The sequence below is a fragment of the Macaca nemestrina genome, chromosome 8, assembly GCF_043159975.1.
Source record: "Macaca nemestrina isolate mMacNem1 chromosome 8, mMacNem.hap1, whole genome shotgun sequence".
Lineage (NCBI taxonomy): Eukaryota > Metazoa > Chordata > Mammalia > Primates > Cercopithecidae > Macaca > Macaca nemestrina.
This window is the reverse complement of record NC_092132.1, coordinates 152,497,282-152,517,261: the sequence shown is the minus strand read 5'-3', so window position 1 is coordinate 152,517,261 and position 19,980 is coordinate 152,497,282. Positions and strand designations below refer to the sequence as shown.

The window sequence follows — 19,980 nt, the reverse complement described above, 5'->3', positions numbered from 1 at the left end:
CTGTTTTCACTCCTGTTGATACCGTACGCTCTCTTGAGGAGTAATGAGCACTCTTGCAGGCCCTGTGCCAGGCGCCGGGTCATAGCAAAGACGATTCTCAGTCTTCCATAAGGGAATCTGTGGCAGGCACGTGTACGTGTGGCGGTGCTCCGGCACACACATGACAGAAGATTCTGGAAGCTGAATCTGTGAAGGGCACACGTGTGTGGTGGTGCTCCAGCACACACATGACAGAAGATTCTGGAAGCTGAATCTGTGAGGGGCACACATATGGGTGGTGGTGCTCCACACACATGATGACAGAAGATTCTGGAAGCTGGAATCCATGAGGGGCACACATGCATGGCAGTACCCCAGGACACAAATGATGACAGAAGATTTTGGAAGATGGAATCTGTCAGGGGGATACTTGCATGTGACTGTGCTTCTGTTCACACAGAAGGTTCTGGAAACTGGAATCTGTGAGGGGCAGCTGTATGTGTGGTCATGCTCCAGTACACATGTGATGACAGAAGGTTCTGGAAGGTGAACTCTGTGAGGGTTGGATATGAATGTGACCCTGCTCCAGTACACACACATGTGATGACAGAAGGTTCTGGAAGGTGAAATCTGTGAGGGTTGGATATGCATGTGGCCCTGCTCCAGTATACACACGTGATGATAGAAGGTTCTGGAAAGTGAAATCTGTGAGGGGCAGATGTGTGTGTGGCCCTGCTCCAGTACACACACACGTGATGACAGAAGGTTCTGGAATCTGGACTCTGTGAGTGGCACACGTTCGTGTAGCCATGCTGCAGTCCACTGCGTGACAGAAGGAGCATTGTCTTTCCTTCAGTTTGTGTCAGCCGTTTGATAAATGCTTGAGTGTCCAGTTTGATAACTAGCGAGGGAAAACAGTGTGTGAGACTTCTGGTGTCCTTGCGACTCCATGCATAGGTCTGTGCCTGACCCCAGTGCACCCACGTGTTCACTCGAACAGGGGTACTGGGATTGTCTTAGCCACGCTGTTCATCTGGCCTCAGACTGCATCCTACTGAAGCCCCATCATCAGTGGAAAGGGCTTGTGAGCTGAGTTTGTCCACGCAGCAAAGGGGTGGGCAGCAATATGGATGGTTTACACAGACACGGTCAGAGACGTTACCCAGACCCAAAAGAGTACACAGTGTGTGATACTGTTCCATGTACAGTCATGTGTTGCTCAACGACGGGTGTGTTCTGAGAAATGTGTCCTTAGGCTATTTCGTCATCGAGCAGCCGTCATAGAGTGCCCTTCCATGTGTCTAAGCCAACTCGACCCTCGGCTCTATGCACCAGAGCCCATTGCTCCCAGGCTGCACACCTGGACAGCACGTGGCTGTACTGAATACTGCAGGCGAGTGTAAAACAACTGTAAATATCTGTGTATCTTAACATACCTAAGCATAGAAAGGTATAGTAAAAATACCGTGTTAAAGATGAAAAATGGCACACCCATGCAGGGCATGAACTGGGAATGGAGCTTGCAGGACCAGAAGCTGCTCTGGGTGAGTCAGAATGAGTGGCGAGTGTCAGGGCCTATCACTGTGCACCCCTGTAGACTTTATGAACTCTGTGTACTTAAGCAATGCTAAATTTACATTAACAATTTCTTTAATCATAAATTAGCCTTAACTTACTGTAACCCTTTTACTTTATAAATTTTAAATTTTTAAAACTTTTCCACTCTTTTGTAATCACACTTAACTTAAAACACAAATACATTTTGTGTGTGTGTGTGTGTATGTGTGTGTATATATTCTTTATACCCTTATTCTGTAAACTTTTCTTAATTAAAAAAATTTTTTTTAAATTGTTGCAATCTAAGACGCAGATACACATTCACCCGGCTCTGCACAGGGTCAGGATCGGCCATATCACTGTCTTCCACCTCCACAGCTCGTCCCCCGGGGAGACTTCAGGGGCAGTAACAGACACGGGGCTGCCACCTCCCGCGATGACAGTGCCTTCTTCTGGACCTTCCTGAAAGACCTGCCTGGGGCTGTTTATAGTTAACTTTATTTTCATCAGAGAAGGAGTACACTCCAAAATAATGATAAAAGTATAGTATAGTAAAATAGTAAATGATAGGAACTGTTGAGCTCCATTATGATCTCGTGTGGGCCACCGTCTGTCTGTACACTGCGTTGTGGACTGAACAGGCGCTGAGCCCTGGACACTGCTGTCGGTGCAGTTGTCAGGCCTCACCTGGGTTTGGGCCCACCTGGTCCTGCCACTGTGGGTCTGAGGGAGGTGTGAGATCGAAAACTTGCCTGTGCCAAAGTCCAGCATTGTCCTTCACCACTTTTGGACCGGGTGGTTGTGGCCGGTTGTCAGAGTGACTATATTGTTTACCACCCAGACAAGGATGTCAGGGACTGCCCAGGCAAACCAGGATCTGCAGTCACCCCAGGGGCTGAGAGCCAGCTACATTTGGGACTTTTGCTTTGGACATACCAAGAACCTCCAGGAACTTGTAGCCTAACTCTCTACTTTCACAAGTAAGAAATAAGTTATAGTATTAACTCTTCACATTTCGTTTCAATCCCACGTCACTTAACCGTCCAGAACTGACAGCCACGGGTTCTCCTGGTCTGCGTGAGTTTCTCCCCTGTCCTGTTCAGTTTGGAGGCTCCAGGCCTGTTTTGGATCCTGCTTCCTCTGCTCTTCTTCCTGAGTGTTCGTTGTGCCTCAGCAATGCTGAGTGCGTGGGAAGTGTGTGGTCCCGGCCAACCAAGGTGGCCCCAAACACAGGTGGGAGCGTTTCGTTTGCACCCGGGGTTGGGGTGATGTTTGTGGAAAGCGGCACTGGCAGTCTCTGAAGGCGTGTGTGTGCGTGAGGCTGCCGTGATGCACATGTGGGAGCCCCGATGTCCCCTCTGAGACCTGGGAAAGACTCCAGTGACAGCTGTGTGAGGCAGGCTGGGCTACTCCGTTCTGCTGGCCTTTCTCTTCTAATTTCCCTCACATTTATTTTTTCAGTCCAGACTTAGAATGGATGCTCTTCGACTCAGGATGGGGTTACATCCCATTAAGCTCATCATAAGTTAAAAATATTGTGTCGGAAATGTGTTTAATACAAGCAGCCTACCAAACATCATGGTATACAGCCTGGCCTGCCTTTAACATGCCCAGAAGACTTGGATCTGCCTACGCTTGAGCAAAATCTTATAGCACAAAGCCTGTTTTACAACAGAATGCTGAACAGCTCCCATAATTCAGTGAATGCTATACTGAAAGTTGAAACAGTGGTTATGTGGGTACTTGAAGTACGGTTTCTACTGAGTGTGTATCACATTGGCACCATAAAATCAAACAATTGTAAGTCAAACCATTGTGAGTAGCGGACTGTCGATAAAAGCTAATACACTTGGGGCTTTAAATATTCAAAACTACCAGAACATGTTAGAACTTTTTATTTTATTTTTTTGAGACAGAGTCTCACACAGAGTCTCACTGTTTCTCCAGGCTAGAGTACAGTGGCACGATCTCAGCTCACTGCAACCTCTGCCTCCCAAGTTCAAATGATTCTCATGACTCAGCCTCCCAGATTAGCTGGGATGCCATGTTGGCCAGGCTGGTCTCAAACTTCTGACTTCAAGTGATCTACCCACTTCGGCCTCCTAAAGTGCTGCAATTAGAGGCATGAGCCACCGTGCCCGGCCCAATTAGAATATTTTGCCGGGGTGGTATACTGTATTAGTCAGCTTAGGCTGCCACAGCAGACTGCCATAGACTAGGCAGCTTGAACAGCAGAAATTCTTTCTCACAGTTTTAGAGGCTGCAAGTCTGAGATCAAGGCACCAGCAGATTCGTGTCTGGTGAAGACCCACTTCCTGGTTTACATGGCCACCTTCTGGCTGTGTCCTAGCATGGAGGAGGGGAAGGCTCTGGTCTCTTCCTCTTCTTATGACACTAATCCTGTCATGGGGCCCCACCCGCATGACCTCATCACTTCCCAGGGTCTAGGTATGGGAGCTTGAGATACCTGTGTCTGGTTTTGCCAAATAAATATTGCTTATTTACCTAATATGTGCAAATTCAAGATAAAACAAAGACTGAAGGGAGACCGAAAGAAAGGTTGAATTTATCATAGCTTTAGGGAACGGAAGTCAAAAGCAAGAGGAGCAGGAGAACAGCATGAGCGGGCAAGGGTCAACCCTGCTGGCCCAGGCGCGCCCACGGAGCCGGCGGCCTCCTTTCAGAATGAAGTCCCAGTGAGAGCAGAGCCCTGGGGAGGAAATTCTGTTGCTTTGAAATGAATTTGTTTTGCTTGGTAAGTAAGGTAGCAAATACCTCTTTGTGATGTGAAGAATGAATGTTGGCAGTTTCGTATTAACTTGTGCGTTTGTCTTGCCTCCGTGCAGGCGGACTGGCTATTGACTTGTGCGTTTGTCTTGTCTCCATGCAGGCGGGCTGGTCCGAGTCTCTGTTCTGGAAGCTCAACCAGTGGCTGATGATCCACATGTTTCACTGCCGCATGGTCCTGACCTACCACATGTGGTGGGTGTGTTTCTGGCACTGGGACGGCCTGGTCAGCAGCCTGTATCTGCCTCATTTGGCACTCTTCCTTGTCGGACTGGCGCTGCTCACACTAATCATCAATCCGTACTGGACCCACAAGAAGACTCAGCAGCTTCTCAGTCCGGTGGACTGGAACTTCGCACAGCCAGAAGCCAAGAGCAGGCCAGAAGGCAACGGGCAGCTGCTGCAGAAGAAGAGGCCGTAGCTGCTCCGGCCAGGGCTCCTGGGCACCAGCGGATCTGGTACACCGATTCTGGGAAGCTCCGTGAATAATGGCTTTTGAATTAATGAGGCAGCGAACGTTTTGTGTTTAGTTCTGAGGGCAATACTAACTTTATTTCTCATTAGTATTAATTTTGAAGTAGGTACAAAGTATTTTTAAGAAATTATAATTTTGTGAATGTCCTGGCAGGTTCTGTCAGTGTAGCCGCACCAGACCGTGTCAAGCATCTAGGAGAGGAGTCCATGGCGTCCGGGGGCGTCACACCTGTTGAGGAGTGGGGTGGCTTTGTCTGAATGCTGGAAAGGGCTTCATAGTAAAGTGCCTCCCACTGGGCGGGTGGGTCAGTGTCGATTCTTTCCAGCCACACACTCATATGCCGTGTGTCTTATTCAGAAGTCACATTGTTTTCAGTTGGAGAGAATTGGGCTAAGATAGAACATAATACAATTTGTTTCTTGTTAAAGTTACCCAGCATATGAAATTCTAAGCTGGGCGGGGTGGCTCACACGCAACGTAATCCTGGCACTTTGGGAGGCTGAGGCAGGCGGATCACTTGAGACCAGGAGTTCAAGACCAGCCTGGCCAAGATGGTGAAACACCATCTCTACTAAATTACAAAAATTAGCCGGGTGTCGTGGCACACATCTGTAATCCCAGCTACTTGGGGGGCTGAGGCAGGAGACTCGCCTGAACCCAGGAGGTGGAGGTTGCAGTGAGCTGAGATCACACCACTGTATTCCAGCCTGGGTGACAGAGCAAGACTCTGTCTCAAAAAAAAAAAAAAACTAAACCCAGGTGTACGGCAGCGCCATCTGGTGGCAAAGGGTGCAAAGACAACGCCGAGGGATAGTGACGCTCCGGTAGCAGCAGACTCCTTGGAGTCTAACGCCACCAACCAGAGCCTGGGGTGGTCGAGTGAAATCTTGCAAGTTTTTTTTTTAAAATCATGGAACCTGTTTTAAAATGAGAATTTGTCATTCATACTGTATTGCTCATTTGACAAAATAAGGTAGGTATTTCGTAATCAGGTTGTCTGGGTTTTAGAGCTGTTTTTAATTGACTGAGTTACCTACAGGCACCCAATCCAGACCCTAATTCCGTGGTTGGTGTTTCTCTGTAGATTTCTTTTCTTTTCTTTTCTTTTCTTTTTTTTTTGAGACGGAGTCTCGCGCTGTCGCCCAGGCTGGAGTGCGGTGGTGCCATCTCCCCTCACTGCAAGCTCCGCCTCCCGGATTCACGCCATTCTCCTGCCTCAGCCTCCTGAGTGGCTGGGACGACAGGCGCTGCTACCACGCCAGGCTAATTTTTTGTATTTTTAGTAGAGACGGGGTTTTACTGTGTTAGCCAGGATGGTCTTCATCTCCTGACCTCGTGATCCGCTCACCTCGGCCTCCCAAAGTGCTGGGATTACAGGCGTGAGCCACCACGCCTGGCCTCTCTGTAGATTTCAAGACAAGTAGTGATGTCATTTTCCCACTGAGCTGTAGGATAGACCTGGACCCCTTCAGAGATGCTCAACTGCAGGGTCCTGGGGTCCCTAGAATAGTCCGGCAGCAGCTCGTGGCAATGAGCTGCCTGATGATGAGTCCCAAGGTACATTGTTCCTACTGTTTTATATCCAGGTAGAAGTTATACACCAATTTAGCAATTTTGTTACCAGACGTACAGAATTGCGTGTGTGTGTGTGTGTGTGTGTGTGTGTGTTTTGACATAAACGTGCAATTGAAATTCAAAGTTTATTTTTTATCAAAAGCACCTTTGAAATGTATGTGGAAAACGTCGGCTGCTCGTGAGAATCCTGTGTGATTATGTTCCTTATGTTTCGTGGAACTCTCAGAACACTGTTTTGTTTTTGTTTTTGTTTCTGTTTTTCTGAGACAGAGCCTCACTCTGGCTCCCAGGCTGGAGACCAGCGGCATGATCTCGGCTCACTGCAACCTCCACCTCCCGGGTTCCAGTGATTCTCCTGCCTCAGCCTCTCAAGTAGCTGGGATTACAGGCGCCACCACCACGCCTAGCTAATTTTTTGTATTTTTTCTAGAGACAGGGTTTCACCATGTTGGCCAGGCTGGTCTCCAGCTCCTGATCTCAAGTGATCTGCCAACCCTGGCCTCCTAAAGTTCTAGGATTACACACATGAGCCACTGTACCCAGCCCAGAGCAGTGTATTTTGATTGGTGGTGCTTTAACTTTATTGATCACGGTGTATAGTAACCTATTTATGACATTTTACAAAGCGATTTTAATCTTAAACCCATCGAGCAAATGGTGTCCCTGCTGCAACTTTTAGCTGGAAACCCCACAGCCTGGCATCCTCTGCAGCCGCGCCCTTGTGGAGTCAGCAGGAGCTGGTGTTTTTCAGCCAGACAGAGGCGTGATAAAGTGACTGATGTTTACAGAACCCAGACGATGCCTTCCTCTCTCTCAAAATAACTAACCTGTTCACATTGCTGTGAATGTTTTATCTTGGAGATAGAAAATATAATGATAAATCGTCGTGTGTTCAGAATTCGGTTTGGAGGTGGAAGTGGACAGCCTAATTTTTATTTCACCTCCACTAGGACTTTGACCTTCCCCGGGGTCCACACTTTACCTCCTGTAGCTTCATACGCACGTTTGGATGCACAGGGATGGAGGCGCCGTAGAGAAGCACAGGCTCACTCGCTCCGTCCAGTGTCACCCACACATTGGTCCAGGGACCCCTCAGTGCAGAGCCTGAAGTTGGGGGCTTGTGGGTAGAAAAGGCTTTGTGAACTGTTATGATCCGGACCCCTTCCAGACGGCACAGCACTTTCCCATGGTGCTCACTGGCCTCAGTCTCCCCGACCGGCAGTGGGAGGGGACGGATCCATAGTGGAGCGTGTGGTGCAGGTGACATTCACGAGCTCCGACTTCTTGGTGCCAGGTTGGCGTGAGCCTGGGCCCGGCCCACTCAGCAGCCCACATTGGCCAGCATCCATCTGCACGTGTGCACTGCGTGCTTCACATCCTCTATTGAGAGTTGCAGCAAGTGTTAAACGAGGCGAGTTCACATAACAGGAATTCTGGAACTGCTTGAAAACCAGGAAGATTGTGCAATATCGGCCTTAACTCCACCTGATGGCAGGTGGCCCGGATAGAAAATGGCCCTGCCTTTAGCCAGGACGTGGCTCTCCAGCTTGTCTTCCGTGTGATCACTTGTCACTGCGCTTTTTCTTTCGGTAGTGAAATCCTTCTCCATGCCACGTTTTGTTTTGTTTCTTAAGTTGGGAAACAGAATGGGCCAAGGAGGCTGAGTGACTAAAGACCGAGGGTCGGTGCAGCCTCCTCGCCGCGCTGCAGGGCTGGGCCGTACAGGCCTTCTGCTCTTCTCGGTGTCCAGCCTCCTTCGGTGACGCTGGAGCTGTCATGGTGGCAGTTCAGTGTGAGATTTCTTTTTACCAGGTATTGTGCTTAAGGACATGGTTTTCCGTTTTCTTCGCCCTGACGGCGTGAACGAAATAGGCCCTGTTGATTCCACTTCAGCCGAGGAGCCTCGGGGCTCGGAGCTGGTGGCGTGCCCAAGGTGACGCAGCTCGTGGGCAGCCATGCCTGCCTCGGGCACAGCCTCCAGCGCCAGGGCTGGGCTCTTCAACGCGGCATTTAGCACAGAAAGTTGTGTTTCAGGCAGTGTGGGCCGCTATAACAAAACACCTGAGACTGGGTAGTTTATAAAGAACAGACATTCAGGCCAGGCGTGGTGGCTCACGCCTGTAATCCCAGCACTTTGGGAGGCCGAGGCGGGCGGATCATTTGAGGTCAGGAGTTTGAAACCAGCCTGGCCAGCATGGTGAAACCCCATCACTACTAAAAATACAAAAAAACTAGCCGGGGTGGTGGCGCATGCCTGTGGTCCCAGCTACTTGGGAGGGTAAGGTAGAAGAATTGCTTGAACCTGGAAGACAGAGGTTGCAGTGAGCCGAGATCACGCCATTGCACTCCAGCCTGGGTGACACAGTGAGATTCTGTCCAAAAAAGCATCATTTCTCACAGTTCTGGAAGCTGGAAGTCCAAGATGAAAGTGTGGGCAGATTAGTTTCTGCTGGGAACTCTGCATCCTCATGTGGCGGAGGGGATGGAAGGTCAAGAGGCCTCAGCCAGTTCCCTGCTGCCTTTTTATGAGGCATGAAGCCATTTGCAAGAGTAGGGGGCCCACCTCTTAGTACCACTGCAATGGCAATTACAATGTCATGTGAATTCTGGCGGGACACGGTCACACCGCAGCACCCGCACCCGGTGAATGTGGTTCTCTCCCATATCAGAATTTTGTGAGCTCCACACAGGGTTGCATCTGTTTTATTCTCTGATTGATTCTAAGCCCCGTGTCCCTGGCATGGGATGGCTGCTTGGCAGTGGGGAGTGGATGAGCCAGTGGTACCCAGGGCTGCCAGGCAGGGCCCTGCAGGGAACAGACCCAAGGGCTGACATGGGGATGTCTGCTGAAGGGCGTATTTACCACGATAAGGGCAGGGCTGGGAGACTGGGCAGCCAGTTTCACCCTCGCACAGGGTACCTGGCAAGACCAGCGGCCGGAGGTGACGTCCTCAGTAAAGAACAGTGGCCACTGGAAACTGCGCGGCTGGAAGGGGAAACGCTCGGGCCTCTGGTGGGCACCGGCCTGGGGTGGGGTCGGCCAGGGTCAGCTGCCTTTCCTCCATGCTGGAACGGAGATGTTGTGTGCGTGTGACAAAGCATTTGATAGCACGCCAAAAGTTTCCCCCATTATGTGTGTGTGAAGTGTTTGACCAGGTCAGAAGTCTTGTTCCATGCGCGTGTGCTCACACAGAAGCAGAGGGGCCCCGTCGCTCTGCCCTCACGCCACTGAACCGCAGAGTTCTCCCACTCGTCAGGCTTGCGACTCAGCCGCTAAGTGTGTCAGGTGTGCCTCTTGGGCTCTCCTTCGTGCTCTGTCCTATGGTGGCACAGGCAGGGGGGTTAGACAGTACCGGTCAGATTACATACAGTGGCACAGGCAGGGGGGTTAGACAGGTACCGGTCAGATTATGGTGGCACAGGCGGTGTGGGGTTAGGCAGGTACCGGTCAGATTACGGTGGCACAGGTGGTGGGGTTAGACAGGTACCGGTCAGATGCATGGGCTCCCCACACCCCTGCTGTAGCTTTGGCAGTAAGGACAGGACACACCCACGTCACAAGAGGAGCACAGGCAGGGGTGTTGGTGTTGGGGCAGCCCTCAGGGTCTCCAGACCCCGGCCCCCCTCACACAGCAGCCCAGGAAGGAAGGGCAGAGTCCCAGGTGTCACCCAGGATCTCCCAGGAGCTGCCCCTTTCTGCAAGTCACGGGACAGGAATGACAGGTCGGGGGACTGCAGGAAGCTGCCACCTCTGGGGTCAGAACATGCCCAGGCTGCAGGGGCTCCACTGCGGGGTCTTCGAGAGCCAGACAGCCTGCCTTGTGCTGCACACCTGGCTTTGCTCTGTGCAGAACCCAGCACACGTGATTTTGTGTGACATGCCAACAGCCTGGCTCCCCGGACAGGAGGCCTGCCCTGGGGGAGTGGCTGCAGGAGGAGGGTGGGGCGGGCACCCCTGAGTCTGGCCAGCCTTGTCACAGATGCGTCGCCCGCCCTGCAGTCCTGATTTCAGCTCACTTCAGAGTAAATCAGAATAAACCGCACCTGGACTTTCACAAATGCATGTCGACGCTTTCAGTTCACCCCTTCCTTTGCTAACTTTCTTCCTATTTTCTTCTAATGCAAGAGCTTATTAATTCAATATTTATCATTTTGAATAACGTTTTCCCTTTTTAGTAACAAAATGTACTCCACTATTAGTAAAATGTATTTACTATTTTAGTAACAAAAATAGACTTGCCTAAACATGTTTAAAATACAGTGATGTGAACAATTCAGATGTCTCTATTTTCTTTCTTCTGATGACTCAACCCCAAATGTCTGGAATTGACTCCGAGGTATCCAGGGCCCGGAGCCAGCCTCCAAGAGGAAAAAGAAACCACACCCTTCCTTCTGGGAACCTGGCCAGGAACCCCAGAGCACAGGCGCCTGGCCTCAGTAACGCTTCATTTCCACATCTGCAGGCCCACGGTGTGAATTCATTTCTTTTCTCTTGTCACTGCGTGTATTTTGCTTTTACTGTTGCGCTGTTTCACACTTGGCAGCCTCAGGTACACTCCAGCCCGCCTGAAGCTGTGCATAGCCCATTCCTACAGGGTTTGATACCTGCAACCTCAAACCCATCGAAAGATTCCAAAAATTGAACCAAAGTTAAAATCCTCCATTATTACAGAAAGTTATTAAATGTCAAGTCTCAATCTGAAAAGTTTCTGCCAAAACTTTACAGAAAAAACTTTTTTTTTTTTTTTTAATCCAAGACAGGATCTCTGTCGGCCAGGCATGGAGTGCAGCGGCGTGAAGTGCAGTGGTGTGAAGTGCAGCGGCGGGAAGTGCAGTGGTGTGAAGTGCAGCGGTGTGAAGTGCAGTGGTGTGAAGTGCAGCGGCGGGAAGTGCAGTGGTGTGAAGTGCAGTGGTGTGAAGTGCAGCGGCGTGAAGTGCAGTGGTGTGAAGTGCAGCGGCATGAAGTGCAGTGGTGTGAAGTGCAGCGGCGGGAAGTGCAGTGGTGTGAAGTGCAGCGGCGGGAAGTGCAGTGGTGTGAAGTGCAGCGGCGGGAAGTGCAGTGGTGTGATCGTGGCTCACCGCAACCTCAAACTCTTGGGCATAAGCGATCCTCTTGCCTCAGCCTCCAAAGTAGCTAGGATCACAGGTGCATGTCACTATGCCTAGCTAATTTTTAAATTTGTTGTGTGGAAATGGGGGTCTTGCTCTCTGGCTCAGGCTGGTCTCAAACTCCTGGGCTCAGGCAGTCCTCCCATACTGGCCTCCCAAAGTGCTGGGATTACAGGCTTGAGCCACCGTGCCCGGCCTACATAGAAAACTTTTATAGTCCTTGTAGCTTTCGCATTTTCTGTGTTGTTTTTCAAAAATAATATGTGAGATGCAAAATCCCAATTGGAACACAGTGCATTTTAGCTGCAGTTTCATTGGTTACAAGGAATTTCCAAGCATATCTGGTCAACCCCAGAGATTTTGTTTCCACACAAAACAACCACAGAGCACAGAACGTTGGAGACGTAGAGTGGTTTTGTGCAACAGCCAAAGCTTAGAAAGGTCGAGGCCACCATGCGATATTCCCATTGTGTGTTTTCTGTAATTTCAGATTATCTCACATAGAAAGCACGCAGCCCTTAAAAAAAATAAAGCTCAGGAAAAATCTCATTTGCTAAACATGGCTTTTTACATTTTAATTTGGAGCTAGTTGCAGGACTGGAACTGCGTCCTGCCAGCGTGGGTCCCTGGTCAGCCAGTCCTCTGCCAGCTGGTGTCTGTCTTCTGGCCCTTGGTGTGCACGCAGCACCGTTCTGGCCACTGAGAAGGGGCGGGCTTGTGGCTGAGTGAGTTTCCTTTGCAAGTGAATGCAAGGCTGCGTCGAGAACACCTTCCCACCCCTTCCTGCCTCGTTTTTGCTTGAAATGTAGTCCTGATGCCTACAGGGGCACCTGCTGTTGGCACCATGAGGGGCAGGCGTGAGGATCCACATCCATACTCAGGCACGGGCAGCAACGGGTGGCACAGCCCTGGGCCGCCAGCCTGGGATCCCGTCACGCAAGAAAAACACCAGCCTGTTGGCAGCAGTGCAGGAAGCACCCACCTGCCGTGTTGACCTTTACCCTTTCTCACAGGTTCCTAAACACACAGGATGAAAAGTGTTAACCTGCTAAGCATGTTAACCATGGGAATGATGAGAAAACCCGCCCTAGGAGACACTAACAGTTTGCAACTGTGGACTTTTAAAAATCATCTTGACTGGGAGGGGAGACAGAGTTGGGGGGCCTGGACTCGTCACCTGTGTCTCAGATGCTGCAGCTTCAAAAGGAGGCTTCCTTGTTTAAAGGAAGTTACTCTGTTCCATTTTTTTTTTTTTTTGGCTTATTTTGAATTAATTTCAAACTTAAAAAAATTTGAAGGGAAAAAAAACAAACCTTCCATATACTCTTTAAGCATATTTATCCATTTTTAACTTTTTGCCGCATGTCATAGCAGTCTCTCTCCCTTTCCCTCTGTCTCTCTCTCCTTGCCTCTTTCTCTTTCTTTCTTTCTTTCCCCTACTTTACTTTGTATCCCTTACCCCTTAATACTTTAGTGTTTATTGGCTGGGCACGGTGGCTCACATCTGTCATCCCTGCACTTTGGGAGGCCGAGGCGGGTGGATCACCTGAGGCCAGGAGTTCGAGACCAGCCTGGCCAACATTGTGAAATCTCGTCTCTACTAAAAATACAAAAAATTAGCCGGGTGCACACTTGTAATCCCAGCTACTAGGGAAGCTGAGGCAGGAGAATTGCTTGAACCTGGCAGGTGGAGGTTGCAGTGAGCCAAGATGGCACCACCGTACTCCAGCCTGGGTGACAGAGTGAGACTATGTCTAAAAAAAAAACAAAAACAAACAAACAAACAAAAAGTTAGTGTTTATTTCCTAAGAATAAGGATATTATCTTATGTAACCACATAAGCTATCAATTCAAGAACTGTAACGTGGAGCCAGTACTTTTTATCTCATCTACAGTTTTCATTCTAACTTTGACAGTTTCTTTCCTATCCTTTTTTTTCTTGGTCCAGGACGGAGTACCAGATCACATCCTCTATTTAGTAATCACATCTCTTTATTCTTTAATCTGTTGCAGTTCTTCAGCCTGTCTTTGTCTTTAACAGCAGTGATATTTTTGAAAAAATACCAGCCGGTTGTATTAAAGCGTGCCCTCAGTTTGGTTTGGTCTGGTATTTTGTCAGGGTTGATTTCGAGTTACATATTTCCGACTGGAGTGCTCTGTAAACAATGTCCTTGAGATACGGAACACGGAGGCGTCTGTCAGCCTGCCCTGATTGGCAGTGTTAATTTTGGTCCCCGATAAGGTGGTTCCTCCTCTGAATAGTCACTGATTTTCCTCATCCTTGGGTGTCCTGCGGGAGATCTGCTGAGGCTGAGAACGCCCTGTCTGCCCTTAAAGCCTCCTCCTGCCCCAAGCTGGCCTCACTGGCACCAAGTCACGTTTGCACTCAACTGGGTCAGCCATTACGGTGACGGTTCAATCACGTTTGCATTCAGCTGGGTCAACCGTTATGGTGACGGTTCAATGTGTTGATTTTCCACCTCTGTCACTTCTCACAGCATTCGATAAAGAAGGGCTACTTTCTTCCCAGTGTTTGTTTACTATCCCTGTGGGTTCATGGATTCTCTGTTCGGCAACGTTATTCTATTTATAGTGGGTTATAACTGATTGCTGTTCTGATAGATGTTGCTGCTTCCGTTGTTCCAGGTTTGCTGTGGGGGTCTGTCCAGGCTGTTCCAGCATCTTTCTTTGGACCAGTCCTTGTTTTGAGTACATCCTTATTTTCTTTTTCTTTCTTTCTTTTTTTTTTTTTACATGTCTGCATTTCTTTCTATTATTATTGTTTTTATTATACTTTAAGTTCTAGGGTACATGCGCACAACGTGCAGGTTTGTTACATAGGTATACGTGTGCCGTGTTGATTTGCTGCATCCATCAACTCGTCATTTACATTAGGTATTTCTCCTAATGCTCTCCCTCCCCCCTCCCCCCACCCCATGACAGGCCCCAGTGTGTGATGTTCCCCACCCTGTGTCCAAGTGTTCTCATTGTTCTATTCCCAACTATGAGTGAGAACATGCGGAGTTTGGTTTTCTGTCCTTGTGACAGTTTGCTCAGAATGATGATTTCCAGCTTCATCCATGTCCCTGCAAAGGACTTCAACTCATCCTTTTTTATGGCTGCATAGTATTCCATGGTGTATATGGAGCACGTCCTTATTTTCTTTTCTTTCTTGCTTGCTTTTTTCTTTTTTTTTTTTGAGACAGAGTCTCACTCTATTGCCAGGCTGGAGTGCAGTGGTGCGGTCTTGGCTCACTGCAACCTCTGCCTCCTGGGTTCAAACGATTCTCCTGCCTCAGCTTCCTGAATAGCTAGGACAACTGGCACACGCCACCACGTCTGGCTAATTTTTGTATTTTTAGTAGAGATGGGGTTTCACCTTGTTGGCCAGGATGGTGTCAATTTGTTGACCTTGTGATCCGCCAACTTCTGCCTCCCAAAATGCTGGGATTAAAGGCGTGAGCCAGGCACGCGACCACGTCCTTATTTTCTATGCAGCGGATGCACCTTCTCTGCTGTGCCACTGAATCCAGCCCTTTCTCTGAGAATTCTGGTTCTTTTTAGTGAGGAATGGGATTTGAAGTTAAGATGTGAGTGGGAGAAGTGCTTGTTGCTAGTGGGCCATCAGAACCTCCAGACCCTTCTACCTCCACTACAACCCAGCCCCACGGCACTTCCTTACCTGCCTCACTCCTGTGCGTCCCGTCTTGCATGGTGACCACCCCGGCTCACGGCCGCAGAGGGAGCATCACGCGTGGCTCAAACACGCCGTAACACAGCAGGTTTGGAATGGCTCCACCCACAGGACCACAAGAAACAAACCTATCGAGACTTCCAGATCTGTTTGCAGCTTTTTTCTTTTTTTTTTTTTTGAGACGGAGTCTCGCTCTGTAGCCCGGGCTGGAGTGCAGTGGCCGGATCTCAGCTCACTGCAAGCTCCGCCTCCCGGGTTTAGGCCATTCTCCTGCCTCAGCCTCCGGAGTAGCTGGGACTACAGGCGCCCGCCACCTCGCCCGGCTAGTTTTTTGTATTTTTAGTAGAGACGGGGTTTCACCGTGTTAGCCAGGATGGTCTCGATCTCCTGACCTCGTGATCCGCCCGTCTCGGCCTCCCAAAGTGCTGGGATTACAGGCTTGAGCCACCGCGCCCGGCCAGCTTTTTTCTTTAGTCTGAGGGTATGCAGTCAAAGTGCTGTCTTCAAAAATTACTTAAATTTGTTTTGTCCCAACTCTCTTTCAGGTGGTGGCTAATTATTTGAAAGACACTCGGGTTCCTTTGTTGGCATTCTGTTGTAGCATTTTCCCCAATTCTTGATAACTTTATTATTTGAATATGTAAAATGTCATGATTCCAAAAGTTAAAACTATTCAAAACGCTGTGCTCAGAGAAGTGTCTTCTCTCTATTTCTTCTGTCCCGTTTTCTCCAAAAGAAAGCAGTTCGTTTATTTTTATTTTAACAGCTTTCCTGAACTATAATTCACATACCGTAAAATTCACCCGTTTAAAGTGTATTTAGCGGGTTTTAGTATTCATGGAATTGTGAAACCACCACAATCAATTTTAGAACGTTTTTATCAACCAAAAACAAAAAAAGAATTTGTACCCATTAGTAGCTATTCCCCGTTTCCCGCCCCCGACCCCGACCCGATCCCCTTAGCAGTCCTCCTCCCTGACCTTAGGCAACGGCTAATCTTTTTGTCTCTGCAGATTTGCCAATTCTGGACATTTCCTATACGGGGAGTCCTACAATCCATAGCCTTGTGCACCTGACTTCTTTCACACAGCATCATGTTTTCAAGGTTCATCTGTGTTGTAGCGTGTATCAGTACTTTATGCCCTTTTATTGCCAAATCATACCCCGTAGTGTGGACTGACCACGTTTTATGTAGCTGTCTGTCAGTGGATGGCCATTGGCATCGTTTCCTCTTTTTGGCTGTTATGAACAATTCTGTGATGAACATGGTGGCATGTTTTTGTGGGGACATAGGTGTCCCCTCTCTTACGTATTCCACCAGGAGTGGAACTGCTGGGTCCTACATTCGCTCTATGGTTAGATGCTGAGGAACTGTCAGAGCATTTCCTGAAGCACCTGCACTCTTGGCTGCTTTACGCTTCCATCAGTGCATGAGGGTTCCGGGCTCTGCACATCCTCAGCAACCCCAGTCTCTATCCCTCTGCGTCCTGACCGCCATGCCAGTGGGTGTGCGGTGGTGCCTGGGTGTGGCTTGATTCCCATTTCCCTGACGGCTGATGACGGCGAGTGTCCTCACTGGCACCCGGCCCCTTCGTGTGTCTTCCTGAGAGCAACGCCGCTTCACGTCCTGTGTCCGCTTGGCCCAGTGGGGTAATTCCTACCCCGTGGAGTGGAGAGTTCTGAATCTACTCTGGATGCACAGCACTTATGAGACACCTGGTCTGCGCAGACCTCTTTCCACTCTGGGCTTGTGTTTTCACTCTACTGATGTTTCTGGAAGTTTCCTTTTGTTGTTTATGGTTTTCGGATCGTATCACAAAAGGCTTTGCCTAACCTGAGACTGCAAAGATTGACACTCGTATTTTTTTCTGAGAGTTTTAGAGTTTTACCTTTTACATTTAGGTCTTTGATCCCTTTCTAGTTTATGTTTCTCCTTAGTTAGCCTGTTCTAGGCCGTCCTTTGTTTTTTACAAAAATCCTTCTTGCTACAATTTCAGCATTTTTATTTTTGAAAAACATGCCTTTCATCTGTACTTCCTAACTAATACACCGTTTTTAAAATGTACTTTTTTATGTCAGCAAATCTCTCTATATCCACAGGGCCTTTTGTTCTGTATTTTGTTGATTTGTTTCTTACTTGCTTGTTTTTTGGTTTGATTGGTCTTGTTCAAGCTCTATTTATTTTATTCATCTTTCTGAGAAGTAAGGGGGTTTTTTGGTTAACCTTTTTTTGATAATTTTTTATTTGTTTCTGTCCTTATATTCATTATTTCCTTTCTTCTTCTTGTTTTCAATTTATTCAGTTTTTCTATTCAGTTTTCAGATTTTTGTATTGAATATTTTGTTTTATTTTGAAGTTTTCTTGCTTCCTGTAAATACATTTGAAATTATAAAATTTCTTTTAAGTACTAATTTAACATTGTCCCACAAAGTTTTACATTTTTGTTTTTATTTTAATTTGGTTCTAAATATTTTGTAACCCTCTTCTGATTTACTTTTAAACCCAAGGGATATTTAGTAATGCCATTTCCTTTCCAAAAATGTGGTATTTTAAAACTTCTATCCTTTTGTTATTTATTTCAAGATTTATTATACTGTTATGTTAGAACACACTTTGTTGCTATAGAGTTTGTGTTTCTTTCTTGCTAAATACATTTTTCATGATATATGATCAAATTGTATAAACATTCTATGCATTTTAAAAGTATAGTCTTCATTGGATGAGAGTTCTATGTAAATATAACGATTTAGAATTTGTATATTTCAAACTTTTGATGTCTGCTATTTTATATGTTTTAAGAAATATCTAATATAATTGCCAACTTATGTTTTTCTCTGTATAGTTGTGTGAGTTTTTGCCTTTTTTTTTTGAAACAGAGTCTCCCTCTGTCACCAGGGCGGAGTGCGGTGGCGCGATCTCGGCTCACTGCAACTTTTGCCTCTCAGGTTCAAGCGATTCTCCTGCCTCATCCTCCCGAGTAGCTGGGACTACAGGCACGTGCCAGCACGCCCAGGTAGTTTTTGTATTTTTAGTAGAGACAGGGTTTCGCCATGTTGGCCAGGCTGGTCTCGAACTCCTGGCCTCAGGGGATTCGCCAGCCTCGGCCTCCCGAAGTGCTGGGATTACAGATGAGAGCCACTACACCCGGCCAGTTTTTGCTTTTTTAAAGAAATATTCTTAAGTACTGATACGATCATAATGGTTGCATCTTGTTCATTTGTTTCCTCTTTCAAGTATATAACATCATGCTGTTCTTTGGTGATTACTTTGCTTTGGACTTTGCAGGTAGCAGGGCTACTGTCTAGTTTCATATTGATTCGAATTTGCCTAGTGCTTCTTTTTCTATTTATTTTAAAACTTTTTAGTGTCCTTTACTTTCAAGTATGCTTCCTTGGAAAACCGTTGATTCTTTTTTTATAAATCCAAGCTTCGTACTGGTGTTTTAGCTCGTTAAGTTGATCGTGTCTGTGGTTGCAGCAGGACTTTATTTCTGCCTCCTTTGTTCAAAATTGGCTTTTACATTCCTTTCTTTTTCACCAAGTTTCTTCTATAGATTTTAATAGTGGTTACCTTTAGTTTAAGATCCACATTGATACATATCTAATCCTATTTATTTCCTGAGCAGATTAATATTAAATCTTTGGATTCCCATGTTGATTCTGTTTAGATGTTTACTTTTGTGTTGTTGTAAATGTACTTCATCCTCTCTCCTCACTTCGGTCCTGGCTTTTTGTTTGTTTGTTTGTTTGTTTGTTTTTGAGATGGAGTCTCGCTCTGTCGCCCAGGCTGGAGTGAGCAGCGTGATCTCGGCTCACTGCAAGCTCCGCCTCCCGGGTTCACGCCATTCTCCTGCCTCAGCCTCCCGAGTAGCTGGGACTACAGGCGCTCGCCACCATGCCTGGCTAATTTTTGTATTTTTAGTAGAGATGGGGTTTCACTGTGTTAGCCAGGATGGTCTCGATCTCCTGACCTCGTGATCTGCCCGCCTCGGCCTCCCAAAGTGCTGGGATTACAGGTGTGAGCCACCACGCCCGGCCGGTCCTGGCTTTTTTAGATAACAATAGACTTTATTAAAATCTATTTGATCTAAAGCTTTTTATACCCGTAGTTCCTATCAACATCCTCCTGGATTTATTTATCTTCTAATTTCCTTGAAGAACGTTTTCAAAGTGGGTCTTGGAAAAGTGGATCTTCTGAGGCCTTTGATACTGGAAGATAATTTGATGTGTGCTCATACTTCAGTGACAGTTGAGCTGGCTATAAAATTCTACGTCAAATTCTTTTTTTAATGTTTTATTTTATTTATTTATTTATTTATTTTTCAGATGGAGTCTTGCTCTGTCCCCCAGGCTGGAGTGCAGTGGCATGATCTCGGCTCGGCTCGCTGCAACCTCCAACTCCCTGGTTCAAGGGATTCCCCTGCCTCAGCCTCCCTGGTAGCTGGAATTACAGGCATGCGCTGCCACACCCAGCTAATTTTTGTGTTTTTAGTAGAGACGGTGTTTCACCATGTTGGCCTGGATGGTCTCCATCTCCTGACCTCATGATCCACCTGCCTCGGCCTCCCAGAGTGCTGGGATTACAGGTGTGAGCCACTGCGCCTGTCTTCTGTGTCAAATTCTTTTCCTTGAGGTCTTTAAAAATATTACTCCAGTGTCTTCTGGCACCCAGTGTGGCTGCTGGAAACTCTGAAACCAAACTTACTCTTTCGTCGGTGATCTGCTCTTCATAGAAACTTTTGGAATTTTCTTTGATATTCTTGAGTTTCACTATCAATTACGGGTAAGTTTCCCATCCATCCTA

At 47.7% G+C, this 19,980-nt stretch overlaps 1 protein-coding gene and 1 pseudogene across 8 annotated transcripts in view; both read left to right on the top strand.

The window, feature by feature from the left end:
* Window positions 1-15,367, top strand: part of LOC105491897 (CLN8 transmembrane ER and ERGIC protein) — a 35,934-nt gene extending 20,567 nt beyond the window's left edge. For 7 of the 8 annotated variants that reach the window (XM_071068674.1, XM_071068675.1, XM_071068678.1 and 4 more), the window contains one exon: window positions 11,131-15,367. In XM_071068674.1, the coding sequence (XP_070924775.1) occupies window positions 11,131-11,511 (381 nt within the window). In that variant the 3' untranslated portion in view covers window positions 11,512-15,367. Of the gene's footprint in view, window positions 1-4,426; window positions 5,553-11,130 lie in introns of those variants that run through there. The other variant, XM_011758606.2, reaches the window with a different exon arrangement.
* LOC105491914 (uncharacterized) lies at window positions 8,329-10,650 on the top strand (annotated as a pseudogene).
* Window positions 15,368-19,980: the final 4,613 nt, after the last annotated feature.